At 41.1% G+C, this 19,109-nt stretch overlaps 2 protein-coding genes across 2 annotated transcripts in view; both read left to right on the forward strand.

The window, feature by feature from the left end:
- Nucleotides 1–608: 608 nt before the first annotated feature.
- On the forward strand, nt 609–2,048 carry LOC104845429 (putative inactive cytochrome P450 2G1). The gene is made up of 3 exons (XM_064293486.1): nt 609–630; nt 1,412–1,558; nt 1,846–2,048. The coding sequence occupies exons 1-3, from the start codon at nt 609–611 to the stop codon at nt 2,046–2,048; spliced, it is 372 nt and encodes a 123-aa protein (XP_064149556.1).
- Nucleotides 2,049–7,556: 5,508 nt separating this feature from the next.
- LOC100666307 (cytochrome P450 2A13-like) overlaps nt 7,557–19,109 on the forward strand; it is a 45,912-nt gene continuing 34,359 nt past the window's right edge. The window contains exon 1 of the mRNA XM_064293487.1: nt 7,557–7,673. Within this exon, the coding sequence (XP_064149557.1) occupies nt 7,557–7,673 (117 nt within the window). The remainder of the gene's footprint in view (nt 7,674–19,109) is intronic.

Below are 19,109 nucleotides of genomic sequence, written 5' to 3' on the forward strand. Positions count from 1 at the left end.
CTAGTGCTGTAGTAACAAAGTACCATGAACTTAAAAAAAAAAAAACTTGTTGTCACCGAATTGATCTGACTTATAGCAACTTTATATATAATACCATGAACTGGGTGGCTTAAAAGAACAGAAATCTATTCTCTCACACTTCTTGGGGCCAGAGGTCTAAATTCAGGGTGTTGGCAGAGTCATACTCTCACTGAAGACTCTAGGGGAATATCCTTCCTTGTCCCTTCTAGTTTCTGGTAGCACCTGGTGTTCCTTGGTTTGTAGCAGCTTAACTCCAATCCCTGTCTTCACATGACCATCTTTGTTCTGTGTCTCTGTGTGTCTCTTCTTCTGTTCTTATAGGGACACCAATCATACTGGATTACGGCCCACCCTATTTCAGTATGACCTCATGGTAAGCTAACTGATTACGTCTGCAAAGACCCTGTTTCCACATAATGTTACGTTCACAGGTACCAGGAATTAGGACTTCAACATATCTTTTGGGGAACACAATTGAACCCCTGACACTTTCTATGTATAGGCATGTTTTAGTTTCTTGCATGTTGAATTTTATGTAATCCTTGAGTGTCTAGGATCTTGATACAACTATCACACCTATTTTCAAGATGAAGAAGCAGAGGATCATAGGTAAGATTTTTTGCCCAAGGTCACTCATCCGGAAAGTGACAGAAGGGTGACTCCACCAAGGGTGCTTTTAATCACTATCACATAACTTCTCATGTGCTTCGACCCTGTCTTAGTTGCCTATCTGTCTTTTTCCCATCCTGCCAAAAATCGTTTATGAAAACTCAGCCAGAATGAGGACACTGCCCTGGTCATCAGCCTTCCATGGTTACTCTACTTTCAAGAGCAAATGCCTCAAATGGCATTCAAGGCTCCAGGCTGTCTTCCTCCCAATGGTCTGATGAATACTGATCGTGCACTACCCATGTGCCAGGTATGAAGTATAAAGAGGCAATCCAAAACTCATGCCCAGTATTCTACAGAGCTCACTGTCTGCTGGAGGTATGAGTACATGGCCCTTCCTGGCTCCCAAGTTGAGTACTCTAACACAAACACCTCCTGCTGTTTCTCTGCATCCTTCTCTATGTTTCTGGCTTATTCAAGTAAAGATCCATGAAGAGATAAGACAGGTGACTGGACCTCACCGAATCCCAAGCGTGGACAACAGGGTCAAGATTCCCTGCACAAATGCCGTGATACATGAGATACAGAGACTTACAGACATTGTGCCTATGGGTTTCCCCCACAATGTCATCTGGGACACTCATTCCCAAGGCTTCCTTTTGCCCAAGGTAGGGTTGAAGCCACCCTATCGCCCTGTCTTCTCTCCTGCCCTTCCCTTCTTTCCTGTGTCCCTACCGTCATACCTCAACACTGGATAACCCCTAACTGTCCCCTTCTACAGTCCGGGGCACCTATGTTTTTCCCCTGCTTGATTCAGTCCTCAAAGACCCCAAATACATCCGCTACCCAGATGCTTTTTATCCACAGCACTTCTTGGATGAGCAGGGCTGTCTCAAGAAGAATGAAGCCTTTGTTCTTTTTTCCTCTGGTATGTTGTTATGGTCTGGACTTCCCCCAGGGACCTGCTACATACTGCATCCTTCCCCCAACCGTGGTCTATCTAGGACTCTGAGCATAAGAGAAGCAATGCCACCTATTGAGCCCCCTTGCTGAGCATGGTAATCCACAATCCCTTTAAGTGGGTATTATAGTGACCCACCAAGGCGCTGTGGAGGCATCTGAGGCTTGGAAAGGTTCTTGCCAAAACTCCCCATGCCCCACCCTCACACCCTGTGCAGGTGTGAGCTGACCTTTCACCCTCCCCTGTGCCCACAGGAAATCGCATCTGCCTGGGCGAGGCCATGGCAGGAATGGAACTCTTTCTCCACTTCACCTCCATCTTTCAGAACTTCTCCCTGTGTCCACTGGTGCTGCCCACAGACATCGACATCACCTCCAAAATCTCGGGATTTGGCAACATTCCCCCACCTATGAGCTCGGCCTGGTGGCCCGCTGCGCGCCCCCTGTTGGGCTCATAAGGTGATGCTGGAGGACAATGTCTGCTCACATGTACGGTCACAGCGAATCACCTTGTTTCACTAAATTTCCACAGTATTCATAGGAGACAGGCATTTTTAACCTGTCATGGAACACAAGTCTTCCAAGTTCACCCTGAAAATATAGAGCTGTATATCTTGTACTATCAAAGCCCCATCCAACAATTCTGCAAAATTCTCAAGGACTTACCTTCTCATGATCATATCCTGCTAGGCTTTCTGCTTCCAGCAAATTCTTATTGCCTGTAGGTTCTTCACCTTTAGGTGGTCCTGTTGTCTCTGGCCTGACATTAACCCAAATGTGGGTCACAATGCTTTCTTCTCGAATCTAATCTCCTTTCAAAAGGTGAAAACAAAACAAAACAAAACAAGCGATCAGGAACTGAAGACTGTTGAATGTAGGATGTTGATTGTTGTGTGTGACTTCAGTGTAGAACACAGCAAAATGGACCTTTAGATTCTGCTATTATTAATCACCCTTTCTCCAGCCCGCATCACAGAACTCTGATTGGCTGGGCTATCTCGAGGAATACCCCAGCTTCAACCATCGTGCCCGGTCATTGCCCCTAAACACCCCTCCCCCCATCATCCTTATCTGGTTGCTTTCACCACCGCTCCCAATTCCAAATTCTCCTCACTCCATTTTGAAGAATACTTCAGCTGCCCCCAGCTTCTATTATCCCATTTTCATTTCCCTCAGCGATCAGCTAATGAACGTCTTCTTTTATATATTCATTTACTCAAGCAATATTTATCGAATACCCAACATGTGCCAGCACACTCTCCAGGTACTTGGAATCCACCTGTGAACACAACAGACAAAAATTCTGTCCTCAGTTGGCAATCAAGGTCACAAAACAATGTATGTATTAATTGTCTCATGAGAAACTAATTTGCCCTGTAACCATCTAAAGCGTGCGCGCACACACACACACACACACACACACACACACACACATCCTGTCATCATGGAGCTTACATTCTAATGGGGAAGATAGGCAATAAACTTGATAAATAAGCCAATCATTTATTATGTTAGAAAAGTAAAGCAGGTAAACAGGATAGGGAATTCCAGGTTTGGAATCATGTGTCTGTGACGAGGGGAGGTCTCACAAGCTGGTAGAGGAGCTAGCTATGCAGCTATCTGGGAAGTGAGCCTTCCTGGAAGACCCAGTGCAAGAGAGATTAAAAAGGCAGGAACATGTCTGTTTTTTTTGTCTGTTTGTTTTTTTTTACAAAGGGACTAGTATGGCTAGAATGGAGAAAAAATAGAGAGTAGTAAAGGAGATGAGGCCAGGGAATTATTGAGGCTAGATCATGTGGGACTTGGGCCACTAGGAGGATTTTGGATTTTACTCTGAGACGGGGGTTTCTTTGGGGCAGGTGGGGGATGAGAGTTGGTGGTGAGCAGAGTGATGTGTACTGATTTGTTTCAAAAAGCTCCCTCTAGCTGCTGCATGGAAAATAGACTGGGGGGTGAGGATGAGAACAAAAGCGGAAAAACAAATGAGAAGGCTACTGCAAGCGGTGATGTTAGCTCAGACACAGTAGGAATCAGTGCAGGTGGGGAGAAGTGGGTGGTTTAGGCTGTATTGTGAAGATGTAGTCAGTAGGATCTCTGATGTATTGGATGTGGAGTTTGGATGTGGAGTATGGTGACCCATGTGTATCATAGTAGAATTGTTTTCCACAGAGTTTTCAATGGCTGAGTGTTATGGATTTAATTGTGTCCCCCCAAAGTATCTGTCAACTTGGCTAGGTCATGATTCCCTTGTATGATTGTCTACCATTTTATCATCTGATGTGGTTTCCCAATGTGTTGTAAATCTTATCACTATGATGTAATAAGATGGATTAGCGGCAGTTATATTGATGAGGTCTTTAAGATTAGATAGTATCTTAAGCCAATCTCTTTTGGGATATAAAAGAGAGAAGCGAGCAGAGGGACATGGGGACCTCATACCACCAAGAAAGCAGTGCTGGGAGAAGATAACATCCTTTGGACCTGAGGTTCCTGCCTGAGATGCTCCCAGACCCAGGGAAGACTCATGCATCACAAGGACCTTCCTCCAGAGCCGACAGAGAAAGAAAGCCTTCCCCTGGAGCTGGTGTCCTGAATTTGGACTTCTAGCCTACTGGACTGTGAGAGAATAAACTTCTCTTTGTTAAAGCCACCCACTTGTAGTATTTCTGTTATAGCAGCACTAGATGACTAAGACACTGAGTTTTTGTAAGTTCATCACTTCTTTCTTCCAAGATGCCCTTGCGTGGATTCGAACCTCCAAATTTTTACTTAGCAGTCAAGTGCATTAACCTTTTGCACAGGTCAGGAACTCTCATTACACTTTACCCGTAAACCCATTGGCATCGAATCGATTCTGACTCATAGTGATCCTATAAGACAGAGCAGAACTGCCTCATAGAATTTCCAAAGAGCCCCTGGTGGATTTGAACTGCTGACCTTTTGTTTAGCAGCTGTAGCTCTTAACCACTTCTCGACCAGGGTTTCCCATTACACATTAAAAAAAAAAAAATTTTTTTTTCTTTTAATTAGAGGGGTGAAAATTAAAACCACAAAGAAATACCACTACACCCTACAGAATGGCTAAGACCAAAACAACTGACAATATCAACTTCTGGTGAAGATGCAGAGCAACGAGTACCTTCATATAGTGTTGGTGGAATGTAAAATGATGTAACCACTCTGGAAGACTGTTTTGCAGGTTCTTATAAAGCTACACATACATATACCAAAGACTCAGCAATTCCACTTCTAAATATGTAGACAATTGACAGAAATGAGAACTACGTTAACACAAAAACCTGTATGCAAATGTTGATACCAACTGCGATGGTTATACCAACAAGAACAACAAATAGGAAAATAACACGTGTTGGCGACGATGTGGAGAAATTGGAACACTCGTACATTGCTGGTGGGAATGTTAAATTATGCAGCTGCTGTGGGAAAGTTTGGTGCTTCCTCAAAACGTTAAACATAGAATCACTGTCTTAGTTATCTAGTGATGCTATAACAGAAATACAAGTGGATGGCTTTAACAAACAGAAATTTATTCTCTCATTGTCTAGCCACTGAAAGTCTGAATTCAGAGCACCAGCTCCTGGGAAAGGTTTTCTCTTTCTCTGTGTTGGTTGTGGTGGAAGGTCCTTGTCATCAACCTTCCTCTGTTCTAGGAGCTTCTCAGTGTAGGCACCCTGGGTCTAAATGATGCTCTCTGCTCCCAGCACTTCTTTCTTGGTGGTATGAGGTCCCTCTCCTCTCTGCTTGCTTCTCTCTTCTATACCTCATATGATATTAACTCAAGATACAACCTAATCCTGTAGATTGAGTTCTGACTCATTAACATAACTGCCTCTAATGCTGCCTCATTAACATCATAGAGGTTAGGATTTACAACACAGTAGAATTACTTCAGATCACAAAGTGGTGGACAACCATACCATACTGGGAATCATGTCCTAGCCAAAGTGACATACATTTTTGTGGGACACAATTCAATTCATAACAATCACCATAAACCAATTGCCCTGGAGTCAATTCCAATTCATGGCGACCTCATTTGTGTCAGAGTAGACTGTGCTCCATAGTGTTTTCAATGGCTGATTTTTCAGAAGTAGATCTCTAGGCCTTTCTTCCGAATGCCCCAGAAATTCTACTCCTGCTATATACCCAGAGAAATTGTAAACAGGTATTCAAACAATAGTTGACATGAATAATAGTACCACTGTTCACAATAGCTAAACAACCCAAGTGGGCATCAACTGAAGAATGGATAAACAAAATGTGATATATCCAAACAAGGAAATATTCAGCCATAAAGAGGAATGAAGTATAGATACATGTTAATAGATGGATGCATCCCAAAAACATTACGCTCACTGAAAGAAGCCAAACACCAAAGGTCACATATTATATGATTCTATTTATATGAAACATCAGAATAGTTAAATTCACAGACACAGAAAGTAGGTTAGTGGTGCCAGGGCCTGGGGGGCAGAAAGGAATAGGGAGTAACTGCTTATTGGGGTCTCCTCTGGAGGTGAAGAAAGTATTTTTGAACTAGATAGACGTTGGTTCCACAAAATTGTGAGTGTACATGTTATTGTTGTTGTTAGTTGCCGTTGAGCTGGTTCTGACTCATAGTGACCCCATGTACAATAGAACAAAATGCTGCCCAGTCCTGATCCATCCTCACAATAGTATCTATGCTTGAGCCCATTGCCAATCCATCTCATTGAGGATCTTCTTTCTCACTGATGCTCTACTTTACCGAGCATGATGTCCTTCTCCAGGGACTGGTCCCTCCTGACAACATGTCCAAAGTAAGTGAGACAAAGTCTCACCATCCCCCCTTCTAAGGAGCATTCTGGTTTTACTTCTTCCAAGACAGATTTGTTCATTCTTCTGGCAGTCCATGGTATATTCAACATTCTTTGCCAACACCGTAATTCAAAGGCATCAATTCTTTGATCTTCCTTATTCATTGTCCAGCTTTCACATACATTTAGGCAGCTGAAAATACAATGGCCTGGATCAGGCGTACCTTAGTCCTTAAAGTGACATCTTTGGTTTTTAACACATTAAAGAGGTCTTTTACAGAAGATTTGCCCAATGCAATGTGGCGTTTGATTTCCTGATTGCTGCTTCCATGGGTGTTGACTGTAGATCCAAGTAAAATGAAATCCTTGTCAACGTCAATATTTTCTCCATTGGTCCAGTTGTGAGGATTTTTTTTTTTATGCTGAGGTGTAATGCATACTGAAGGCTGTAGTCTTTGATCTTCGTCAGTAAGTGCTTCAAGTCCTTTTCACTTTCAGCAAGCAAGGTTATGTCATCTGCATATTGCAGGTTGTTAATGAGTCTTCCTCCAATCCTGACACCAAGTTGTTCATATATTCCAGCTTCTCACATTATTTGCTCAGCATACAGATTGAAGAAGTATGGTGAAAGGATATAACCCTGATGCACACCCTTCCTGAATTTAAACCATGCAGTATCCCCTAGTCCTGTTCGAAGATTGTCTCTTGATCTATGTACAGGTTCCTCATGAACACAATTAAGTGTTCTGGAATTCCCATTTCCACAATGTTATTCATAATTTTTTTTTTTTTTTGGTTTTTTAAAAATCTGCATAGCAGTATGGTAAAGGTGCGCTGAGTTGTTTATTTTTAACACATGGTTCCTTGATGCTTTCAAGATTAACTCCAAACACCCCAGGTGGCATTCAAGGCTCTGGCCTGTGTGTCTCCCGATGGTCTGATAGATACTGATGGAGTATTACCCACATGCCCAGTGTTAAGTATAAAGAGGAAATCCAAAACTTATGGCCAGTGCTCTACAGAGCTCACTGCATAAACACCTCCTGACCTTCCTCTGCACCCTTCTCTGCTTTGTTTCTGACTTCTTCCACAACAAGATTAACGAGGTGATTGGATCTCACTGGATGCCGTGTGGATGACAGGGCCAAGATGCCCAACAGGGATGCTGTGATCCATGAGATACAGAGACTGACAGACATTGTGCCTATGGGCGTCCCCCACCACGTCATCCGGGACACTTATTTCCGAGGCTTCCTTCTGCCCAAGGTGGGGTGAACCCTCCTTGTTGCCCTTTTCCCTCCCCTAGGCCCTTCTCCTCTTCTAGGTCTGTATCCCCACACTTTGATGTTGAATATCCCCTCACTGTCCATTTCTCCAATCCAGGGCACCGATGCCGTTCCCTTTCTTGGCTCAGTCCTCAAAGACCTCAAATGCTTTCACTAACTACCCAGATGCTTTCTATCCGCAACACTTACTTCCTGGTTGAACAGGGCCGGTTTCAAGTAGAGTGAAGCCTTTGTGGCTTTTTCCTCAGGTAGGTTTCTATAGGGTCTTGACTGAATGCAACAGTTTTCCCCAGGAACATCCTATGGTTGTCCCTCAACCCTTGTTCCATCCAGGAATCTGAGCATAAGAGAAGTAGTGCCACATGTTGAGCCCCCTACTGTGTCCCAGCCCCTAGCTAATCAATGTAACGCACAAACTCTTAAAGTGGATACTGTGGTGACTACTGACCTAAAGGTTGGTGGTTGGAACCCACTTAGCAGTGCCAAGAATGAAATGCCTGATGATCTGCTTCTGTAAAGATTACAGCCAAGAACCCTTACAGAGCAGCTCTACTCTGTGACACAAGGGTCGCCATGAGTCAGAATCTATTAGATGGCAATGGGTTTTGTTTCGTTCTGTTTATAGTGACCCCCAGTCGCTAAGGAGGGAGCTGAGGCTCGGAGAGGTGATCAAGCAAGAAGCTGCCCACTCCCCCAGAAAACATGTCAGCCTGGGTGAGGCCTTGGTCCACAGAGAATTCTTTCTCTACTTCTCCATCTTCTAGAACTTCCCTCTGCACCCGCTGTTGCCACCCAGACATCAACACCACCCCTAAACTCTCCGGCTTTGGTAACATCTTCTACCTACCTACCCCACCCCACCCCCCCACCTATGAGTGCTGCCTCTTGGCAGCTGAGCGCCCCCTGCTGGGAGAAGGGAGAAGTCAGAGAACAATGTCAGCCCACATGTACATATGCGTCTCGAGGGCACTGGGGTGGGTAGATTCTCACAGTATTCGTAAGAGACGGGCACTATTCTATCATGGAGCAGAGGTCTGCTAGGGTGACTCTGAAAATATAGAGCTGTACATCTTCTGGAAACCCTGGTTGCGTAGTGGTTAAGAGCTACGGCTGCTAACCAAAAGGTCAGCAGTTGGAATCCATCAGGCACTCCTTGGAAACTGTATGGGGCAGTTCTACTCTGCCCTATAGGGTCACTATAGGTCAGAATCGACTGGATAGCGAGGGGTATGGGTACATCTTCTACATCCAGTACAAAAGTAAAGCTCCATCCAACATTTCTGTAAAATCCCTTGCAGCATTTACCTTCTCATAATCATCTCCTGCTAGGCTTTCTGCCTCCACCAAATTCTTGTTGTCTATTCTTCACCTTTGTCTCTGGCCTGATAATGACCCTAATGTGGGTCATAATCCTTCCTTCTTGATTCTTATCTCTCCCACGAGAAAAAACAAATAGAGCAACCAGGACTGCTGAATGTAGTGTTTATTTTGTGTTGTAACTTCACTGTCCGAACTAAACCAAACCTGTTGCCGACAAGCTGATTTGACTCATACCCTATAGGACAGAGTACAACTGCCTCATAGGGTTTCCAAGGAGCAGCTGGTGCATTCCAACTGCTGAGCTTTTTGGTTAGAGCTTTTTAACACTGTACTGCCAAGGCTCCAACTTCACTGTAGGGCACAGCAAACAACTTCAAATAGACCTTTAGACTTCCCTCTTATTAATTATCCTTTCTCCAGCCCACATTAGAGATACTCACTGGTTGGGCATCTTGGGTAATGCCCCTGCCTCAACTGTCCTGCTCCTGAGCAACCCCCTCCCCAACAACTCTCCCTGGAAACACCTACCTTCCTGGTTTTTCTCACCACCACTCTTAACTTGAAATTCTCCTCACTCTGTTTTGAAGAATAGTTTGGCTTCCCCCCAGCTTCTATTATTCCATTTTTAAACTTTATCAACTTACTCAGTTAATTAAAGCCTTCCCTCATTATTCAATAATTACCAAATACCCAGCATGTGCCAGCACAGCACACCCTCCAGGTGCTTGGGATTCATCCAGACAAAAACTCCTGCCCTAGCTCCTGTATGGAGAGGAGGTGAGAAGACAGAGGGGGAGAGGAGCTGGCTGAACAGACATGGGAGATACAGGGTGGAGAGGAGGAGTGTGCTGTCTCATTAGAGGGAGAGCAACTAGAAGTACATAGCCTGGTGTATATAAATAAATTTTCGTATGAGAGACTGACTTAATTTGTCAACTTTCACTTAAAGTACAATAAAAAAAAATTCTGCCCTCATGGAGCTTACATTCTAGTGCGGAAGGTAGACAATAAATGATAAATATGCAAAACATTTATTATGTTAGAAAAGTTAAAGCAGGCAAACGGGATAGGGAATTCCAGGTTTGGAATTGTGTATCAGTGGCTAGGTGAGCTCTCACAAGGAGCAAGCCATATGGTATCTGGGAAGAGAGTGTTTTTTGTAGAGATTTAAAAAAAAAATCTCATAGTTGTAAAGGCAGGTGCCTGAGTGTGATCAAGAATCCACAAGGAGTCTAATGTGGCTGGACTGCAGGAGGAAGGGAGAGAGTAGGAATAATGAGATGGGTTCAGAAAATTATCAAGGGCCAGATCGTGGGAGATCTTTTGGACCACATGAGGACTTCTGCTTTTAATGAGAAAAATGAGGGTCCTTGAGGGGGCTCAGTTGTCAGAGGTTGAACTGCACTGACACATTTTCCAAAGCTCACTCCAGCTGCTTCTTGGGAGAAGAGAATTCAGGAATTGGGATGAAAACAAAAACAGGGATACCAGTTTAGGGGCTAGCATCTCATCCTTTAGTACTTCTCCGTCAATCTGAAACTTTCCAGGCTCCCTCGGGCCCCAAAATAAAGTGCATATTTTTAAGCAACATAAACTACTCATTGCATTGGACAAATCTGCTGCTAAAGACCTCTTCAAAGTGTTAAAAAGCAGTGATGTCACTTGAAGGACTAAGGTGTGCCTGACCCAAGCCATGGTGTTTTCAATCACCTCAGGTGTATGCAAAAGCTGGACAACAAATAAAGAAGACCGAAGAATTGATGCCTTTGAATTATGGTATTGGTGAAGAATGTCAAATGTACCATGAATTTAAGTAAACATATATCCACTCATTTGTTCATCAAATATTTACTGGGCATCCATTCTGTTTCAGGCACTGGGAATTAGTCAGAAAATACAGTACATTCTAGTAAGGAGGTCAGAAGGCAAAAAATAATCCCATAAACAAATAAAGGGATCAGGTAATTTCAAAGAGTGATGAGCACTATGAAGAAAATCAAGTAAAGTAATAGAAAAACAGGATCTTGCAGTGAAAGAAGACAACCGAGATTAGTGGCGAAGAAAGACCTCTCTGAAGAAACTCAACTTCAAATAAGACTTGTTGCTGTTAGGTGCCATCGAGTCGGTTCTGACTCATAGTGACCGCATGCACAATAGAACGAAACACTGCCGGTCCTCTGCCATCCTTACAATTGTTATTATGTTTGAGCTCATTGTCGCAGCCTCTGTGTCAATCCACCTCGTTGAGGGTCTTCCTCTTTTCCACTGTCTGTCAGTTTGTCATACTGTGGGGGCTTGTGCATTGCTGTGATGCTGGAAGCTATGCCACCAGTATTCCGATACCAGCAGCATCACCCATGGAGGACAGGTTTCAGCTGAGTTTCCAGACTAAGACAGGCTAGGAAGAAGGACCCAGCAGTCTACTTCTGAAAAGCATTAGCCAGTGAAAACCTTATGAATAGCAGCAGAACATTGTCTGACACAGTGCTGGAAGATGAGCCCCCCAGGTTGGAAGGCACTCAAAAGATGGCTGAGGAAGAGCTGCCTCCTCAAAGTAGAGTCGACCTTAATGACGTGGATGGAGTAAAGCTTTCGGGACCTTCGTTTGCTGATGTGGCACGACTCAAAATGAGAAGAAACAGCTGCAAACATCCATTAATAATTGGAACCTGGAATGTGTGAAGTATGAATCTAGGAAAATTGGAAATAGTAAAAAGTGAAACAGAATGCATAAACATTGATATCCTAGGCATTAGTGAACTGAAATGGACTGGAATTGGCCATTTTGAATCAGAAAATCATAGAGTCTACTATGCTGGGAATGACAACTTGAAGAGGGATGGTATTGCATTCATTGTCAAAAAGAACATTTCAAGATCTGTCCTGAAGTACAACGCTGTCAGTGATAGGGTAATACCCATATGCCTACAAAGAAGACCAGTTAATACGACTATTATTCAAATTTAAGCACCAACCACTAAGGCCAAAGATGAAGAAATAGAAGATTTTTATCAGCTGCTGCAGTCTGAAGTTGATCGAACATGCTATCAGGATGCATTGATAATTACTGGTGATTGGAACGCGAAAGCTGGAAACACAGTAGAAGGATCGGTAGTTGGAAAATATGGCCTTGGTGATAGAAACAATGCTGGAGACTGAATGATTCAATTTTGCAAGACCAACGACTTCTTCATTGCAAATACCTTCTTTCACCAACATAAACGGCGACTATACACATGGATCTCACCAAAGGAGACTTAAATATTATGAAATAGCCTACCAAGAGATGTTGGGGAAGAATTTTTCAGGCTATGGGACAGTTAATGTAAATGTATACTTATTTATATATACTTATGTGCATTCGGGAGCCCTATTGGTACAGTTCAGGAGCCCTGGTGGTACAGTGGTTAAGAGCTTGGCTGCTAACCAAAAGGTCGGCAGTTTGAATCCACCAGCTGCTCCTTGGAAACCCTATGGGGCAGTTCTACTCTGTCCTATTGAGTCACTATGAGTCACAATTGACTTGACGGCAATTGGTATATGTGCATTCAGGGGTGTCTAAAAGTTTACCTAGATATGAGGTCTCACCTCTGTGTGAGGGGATTTCAGGTTGCATCGCTTACCTGTTGCTGGGTAACACACCACAACATCTTGTTCATCAATAAGCATTTATGTAACACACGGAACTGTGGGTTGGCTGAAGTTGGCTTTTCTAGGCTGGGCTCAGCTGGATGGCTCCACTCTACGTCTCTCATCCTCCTCCTGTCTAGTGGGTTAGCCTACACCTGTTGTTCTCATGACGAGGGCAGAGATGCAAGAATGAAAGCTCAATTGCATAAGTGCTTTTCAAGCCTGTGGTCACATCAGGTCCCTTACTCAAAGCAAGTGACAGGGCCATGCCTAAAATCAAAGTGTGAGGATGTACACTCTGCCCAGGGAGGTAGTGGGGAGGAAGGAGTGAATATTTCTGAACAAAAATTTAATCTACCATAGGTATGATATTTTTTTACTTTCTTCTTTATCCTTTCTGTGTTGTTTAAATTACTTTAATAACAAGTATGTATCATTTTAACATCAGAAAAAATAATAAAGTCATTTTTGTTTAAACAAAAGAGAACAGAGCTGCCCAGATATTTAAGATATCTATTGTTTTACAATATCAAGGTATACAGTGGTTTATTTTTTGGGTGAAACCTATTGTACTAGTTTCCTAAGGCTGCATAACAAATAACACTAAGTGTGTAGCTTAAAAGAACAAAAATTCATTCTCTCAGAGTTCTGGAGGCCAGAAGTCCAAAGTAAAATTGCTGGCAGGGTGACACGCCCTCCAGAGACTCTGGGGGACAATCCGTTCCATGCCTCTCTCCTAGCTTCTGGTTTGCTGCTGCAATCCTTGGTATTCCATGGTTTGTAGCCCCATCCTATACTCTCTCCCTCAGTCTTCACATTGTTTCCCTCTCCGCTGTCTTCTCTTCTGTGTCTTCAATCTCTCTCTGCTTTTCTCTTACAAGGACTTTTATCATTGGATTTAGGGCCCACTCAGATAATCCAGGATGATCTCCTCATCTCAAGATCCTTAACTAAATTACATCTGCAAAGACCTTTTTTCCAAATAAGGTCACATTCACATGTTCCAGAAATTAAGATATGGACATATCCTTTTGGGGGTCACCCTTTTTTTTTTTTTTTTTATTCTACCGATTACACCTATCATACATACAAATGGGTGTATAGAATGTATATGAAGTGTTCCGTGAAAATTGTGATAGTTAAGGTTATGTGTCAACTTGGGCAGGCCTTGATTCTCACTGGTTTGGCAGATATTGTGTGATCAGACCATTCTGTATCTGATGTGAGCAGCCAATCAATGGAAAGGTGAGTTTCCTTGGAAATGTGGCTTTTATCCAATATATGCATGTTCTCACAAAATTCACCCTCTCTTGACCCTGCATCCCATCCTGTATTTGCCTTGTCATCCTCTAGCCTCCAGTTCTTGGGACATGAGCCAGTAGCATTCTTCCTGGCCTGCAGATTCTGAGGTTGTCAACCCCTGCAACCAAGTAAGTCAGGAGAAGCCTCCAACCTGCTGCCTGAATCACCGACTTGGGACTTGCCAGCCTGCACAATTGTGTGAGCCATTTCCTTGAAATAAATCTCTCTTCCTAGTGAGAGAGAGAACAAATCTGCTGCAAAAAGGCCTCCTTAAAGTGTTAAAAAGCAAAGATGTCACCTTGAAGACAAAGGCGCGCCTGACCTAAGCCATGGTCTTTTCAATCACCTCATATGCATGTGAAAGCTGAATGATGAATAAGGGATACTGAAGAATTAATGCCTTTGAACTGTGGTGTTGGCGAAGAGTATTGCATATACCATGGACTGCCGAAAGAATGAACAAACCTGCCTTGGAAAAAGTACAGCCAGAACGCTCCTTAGAAGCAAGGATGGCGAGGCTACATCTCCTATACTTGGGACATGTCATCAGGAGAGATCAGTCTCTGGAGAAGGACATCATGCTCGCTAAAGTAGAGGGCCAGTGAAAAAGAGGGAGATCCTCAATGAGATGGATTGACACAGTGGCTGCAACGACGGGCTCAAGCACAATGACAATTGTGAGGATGGCGCAGGACCGGGCAATGTTTCGTTCTGTTGTATATAGGGTAGCTATGAGTCAGAACTGACTTGATGGCACCTAACAACAACAACAAATATATATTTATATATAGGAAATAATTATTTTATTTTTAAAAATTTTTATTGTGGTTTAAGTGAAAGTTTACAAATCAAGTCAGTCTCTCATACAAAAATTTATATACACCTTGCTATATACTCCTAGTATCTCTCCCCCAATGAGACAGCACATTCCTTCTCTCCACTCTCTATTTTTGTGTCCATTCAGCCAGCTTCTGAACCTCTCTGGGAAATAATTATTTTTAATTTAGGAAATGAAATATTATTAAAGCTTTAGAGACCACACTCTGTCCCTTTCTAATCTTATCCCCTCTCTCCTTCCAGAGATAATCTCCTTTCTCAATTTTCCATTTATTATTCTCTTGCTTTTCTTTATAGTTATACCAATGAGTTATCCTTAAAGAATACTTTGTTTAGTTTTATCTGTTTTTAAATTTTATATAAATGGGATTACACCATATGTATGCTTTTATTATTTGCTTTTTCCACTCAATATTATATTTCTGTAATTCATCCCTGTTGACCCATGTAGCTATAGTTCCTTATGGATTGTATATTGTATGAACAGTTTCATTTTATGAAAATACCACAGTCTCTTTATCCATTCTCTTGTTGACGGACACTTGGGTTGTTTCATGACTTTTTTATATGTCTCCTGGTGCAAACTTGTAAGAGTATCTCCAGGATACATAAATTTAAGGGGGAGATTACAGAGTCAAGTTGGTTCAATAAAGCTGAACTTTCCCAACATTATTGCACAATTTACAATTCCACCAGCACTGGAAAAAGTTCCCATTGCCTCACATATTCTCTATCAGTTGGTATTATCAGAGACTTTCAGATTTTCCTAATTTGGTACATAACAAAATGGTGTATCATTTAAGTTATAATTTGCATTTCCCTTATTACTGATACAGCTAAGTATCTTTCACATGTTATGGGTCATTTATATTTCTTTTTCTGTGAAATGAGTGTTTGTGTCTTTTGCCTATCTTTTCTCTGGTTTGTATTTTTTGTTATTGTTGATTCTTAAATGTGATTTATCCTTTCTAAGGCATTAGTTCTGACAGATGATATTGAGCTCAATATCATCACTCAAAACAAGGCCAAGGGCCCACTGTGGAACAGACCCATCAATGGCTCATATGTGAGTACAAGTTGAAACTGAAGAAAATTAGAACAACCCAACAAGAGCTAAAGTATGACCTTAAGTATATCCAACCTAAATTTAGGGACCATTTCAGGAATAGATTTAAAGTCTGAACACTAACGAGTGAAGGCTAGATGAGTTGTAGAACGACATCAAGGACATCATATGTGAAGAAAGCAAGAAGTCACTAAAAAGACAGGAAAGAAAGAAAAGACCAAAGTGAATGCCAGCAGAGACTCTTGAAACTTGCTCTTGAACACTGAGTAGAGAAAGCAAAAGGAAGAAATGATGAAGTAAAGAATTGAACAGAAGATTTCAAAGGGCAGCTTGAGAACACAAAGTAAAATGTATAATGACATGTGCAAAGAGCTGGACATAGAAAACCAAAGGGAAGAACACACTCAGCATTTCTCAAGCTGAAAGAACTCAAGAAAAAATTCAAGCCTCAAGTTGCAATACTAAATGACACAGGAAGCAGCAAGAGAAACAAACAAACAAACAAACAAAAATCATATATCCAACAAAACTGTCTCCCAAATATGAAGGCCAAGTTAGGACATTTCCAGATAAACAGAATTTAGGGAATTCATAAAAACCAAGCCAAAACTACATGAAATACTAAAAGGAGTTCCCTGGATAGAAAATAAATAATATCAGATATCAACCTAAGACTAGAACACAGGAGAGAGCAACCAGATATGAACCCAGACAGGGAAATCACAAAAATAAATCAAGATGAAAAACACTCAAACAGGTAACAGTGATGTTATTATGTAAAAGAAGACAACATTAAAACAATAAAGAGGGACTAAGAAATGTAGTCATAGATCTTTCATATGAAGAAGAATATAAAGTGATATAAAGAAATAAAAGTTAGCTTTAAATTTAGAAAAATAGGGGTAAATATTAAGGTAACCACAAAGGAGACTAACAATCCTACTCATCAAAATAAAATAAAAGAACAATAGAAACTAAGCAGAAACAAAATCAATGAATAAGAGAAAAAGACAATATATAAACTACTCAGCACAAAAAATTAAGTGGGGAAAAAAACTGTCAACAACACACAAAAAAAGACATCAAAATGATAGCACTAAACTCATACCTATCCTTAATTACCCTGTATGTAAATGGATTAAATGCACCAATAAAGAGACAGAGAGTGGCAGAATAGATAAAAAAACACGATCTGCGTATATGCTGCCTACAAGAGATATACTTTAGACTTAGAGACACAAACAAACTAAAACTCAAAGGATGGAAAAAAATATATCAAGCAGACAACACTCAAAAAAGAGCAGGAGTGGTAATATTAATTTCGGACAAAATAGACTTTAAAGTTAAATCCACCACAAAGGATAAGGAAGGAAACTACATAATGAATAAAGGGACAATATACCAGGAGGACATAACCATATTAAATATTTATGCAGCCAATGACAGGGCTGCAAGATACATAAATCAAATTTTAACAGAACTGAAAAGTGAGATAGACACCTCCACAATTATAGTAGGAAACTTCAACACACCACTTTCGATGAAGGACAGAACATCCAGAAAGAAGCTCAGTAAAGACAAGGGAGATCTAAATGCCACAATCAACCAACTTGACCTCATAGACATATACAGAACACTCCCTCAACAGCAGCCAAGTATACTTTCTTTTCTAGTGCACATCAAACATTCTCTAGAATAGACCACATATTAGGTTATAAAGCAAGCCTTAACAGAATTCAAAACATCAAAATATTACAAAGCATCTTCTCTGACCATAAGGTCATAAAAGTGGAAATTAATAACAGAAAAAGCAGGGAAAAGAAATCAAACACTTGGAAACTGAACAATACCCTGCTCAAAAAAGACTGGGTTATAGAAGACATTAAGGATGCAGTAAAGAAATTCATAGGATCCAATAAGAATGAAAACGATTCCTATCAGAACCTTTGGGACACAGCTAATGCAGTGTTCAGAGGTCAATTTATATTAATAAATGCACACATTCAAAAAGAAGAAAGGGCCAAAATCAAAGAATTATCCCTACAACTTGAACAAATAGAAAGAGAGCAACAAAAGAAACCCTCAGGGACCAGAAGAAAAGAAATAATAAAAATTAGAGCAGAATTAAGTGAAGTAGAGAACAGAAAAAAAATTGAAAGAGTTAACAAGACCAAAAAGTGGTTCTTTGAAAAAATTAACAAAATTGATATAAACCATTGGCAAAATTGACAAAAGAGAAACAGGAGAGGAAGCGAATAACTCAAATAAGAAATGAAATGGGTGATATTACAAAAGATCCAACTGAAATTAAAAGAATCATATCAGATTAGTACAAAAAATTGTACTGTAACAAATTTGAAAACCTAGAAGAAATGGATGAATTCCTAGAAACACACTACGTACCTAAACTAGTACAAATGGAGGCAGAACAACTAAATAAACACATAACAAGAGATTGAAAGGTAATTAAAAAACTCCTAACAAAAAAAGGCCCTGGCCCAGAATGCTTCACTGCAGAGTTCTACCAAACTTTCAGAGAAGAGTTAACACCACTACTACTAAAGGTATTTCAGAGGATAGAAAAGGACAGAATACTCCCAAACTTATTCTATGAAGCCAGCATATCCCTGATACCAAAACCAGGTAAAGACACCACAAAAAAAAAAAAAAAAAAATCACAGGCCTATATCCCTCATAAACTTAGAAGCAAAAATCCTCAACAAAATTCTAGCCAATAAAATTCAACAACATATCAAAAAATAATTCACCGTGACCAAGTGGGATTCATACCAGGCATACAGGGATGGTTCAACATTAGAAAAACAATTAATGTAATCCATTATATAAATAAAACAAAAGACAAGAACCACATGATCTTATCAGTTGATGCAGAAAAGGCATTTGACAAAGTTCAACACCCATTCATGATAAAAACTCTCAGCAAAATAGGAATAGAAGGAAAATTCCTCAATATAATAAAGGCCATTTATACAAAGCCAATAGCCAACATCCTCCCAAATGGAGAGAGTCTGAAAGCATTCCCTTTGAGACTGGGAATCAGACAAGAATGTCCTTTATCACCACTCTTATTTAACATTGTGCTGGAGGTCCTAGCTGGAGCAATTCAGCTGGATAAAGAAACAAAGGGCATCTAGGTTGGTAAGGAAGAAGCATCTCTATTTGCAGATGACATGATCTTATACACAGAAAACACTAAAGAATCCTCAAGAAAACTACTGAAACTAATAGAGGAGTTCAGCA

This window comes from Loxodonta africana, chromosome 11, assembly GCF_030014295.1.
Source record: "Loxodonta africana isolate mLoxAfr1 chromosome 11, mLoxAfr1.hap2, whole genome shotgun sequence".
In the NCBI taxonomy this organism is placed as follows: Eukaryota; Metazoa; Chordata; class Mammalia; order Proboscidea; family Elephantidae; genus Loxodonta; species Loxodonta africana.

Coding starts and splice junctions, on each gene's coding strand:
- LOC104845429 (XM_064293486.1), top strand. CDS start 609: ATGAAGAAGCAGAGGATCATAG. Junction 631..1,411: donor GAAGAAGCAGAGGATCATAG/GTAAGATTTTTT, acceptor CCCCTTCTACAG/TCCGGGGCACCTATGTTTTT. Junction 1,559..1,845: donor CTTTGTTCTTTTTTCCTCTG/GTATGTTGTTAT, acceptor CTGTGCCCACAG/GAAATCGCATCTGCCTGGGC.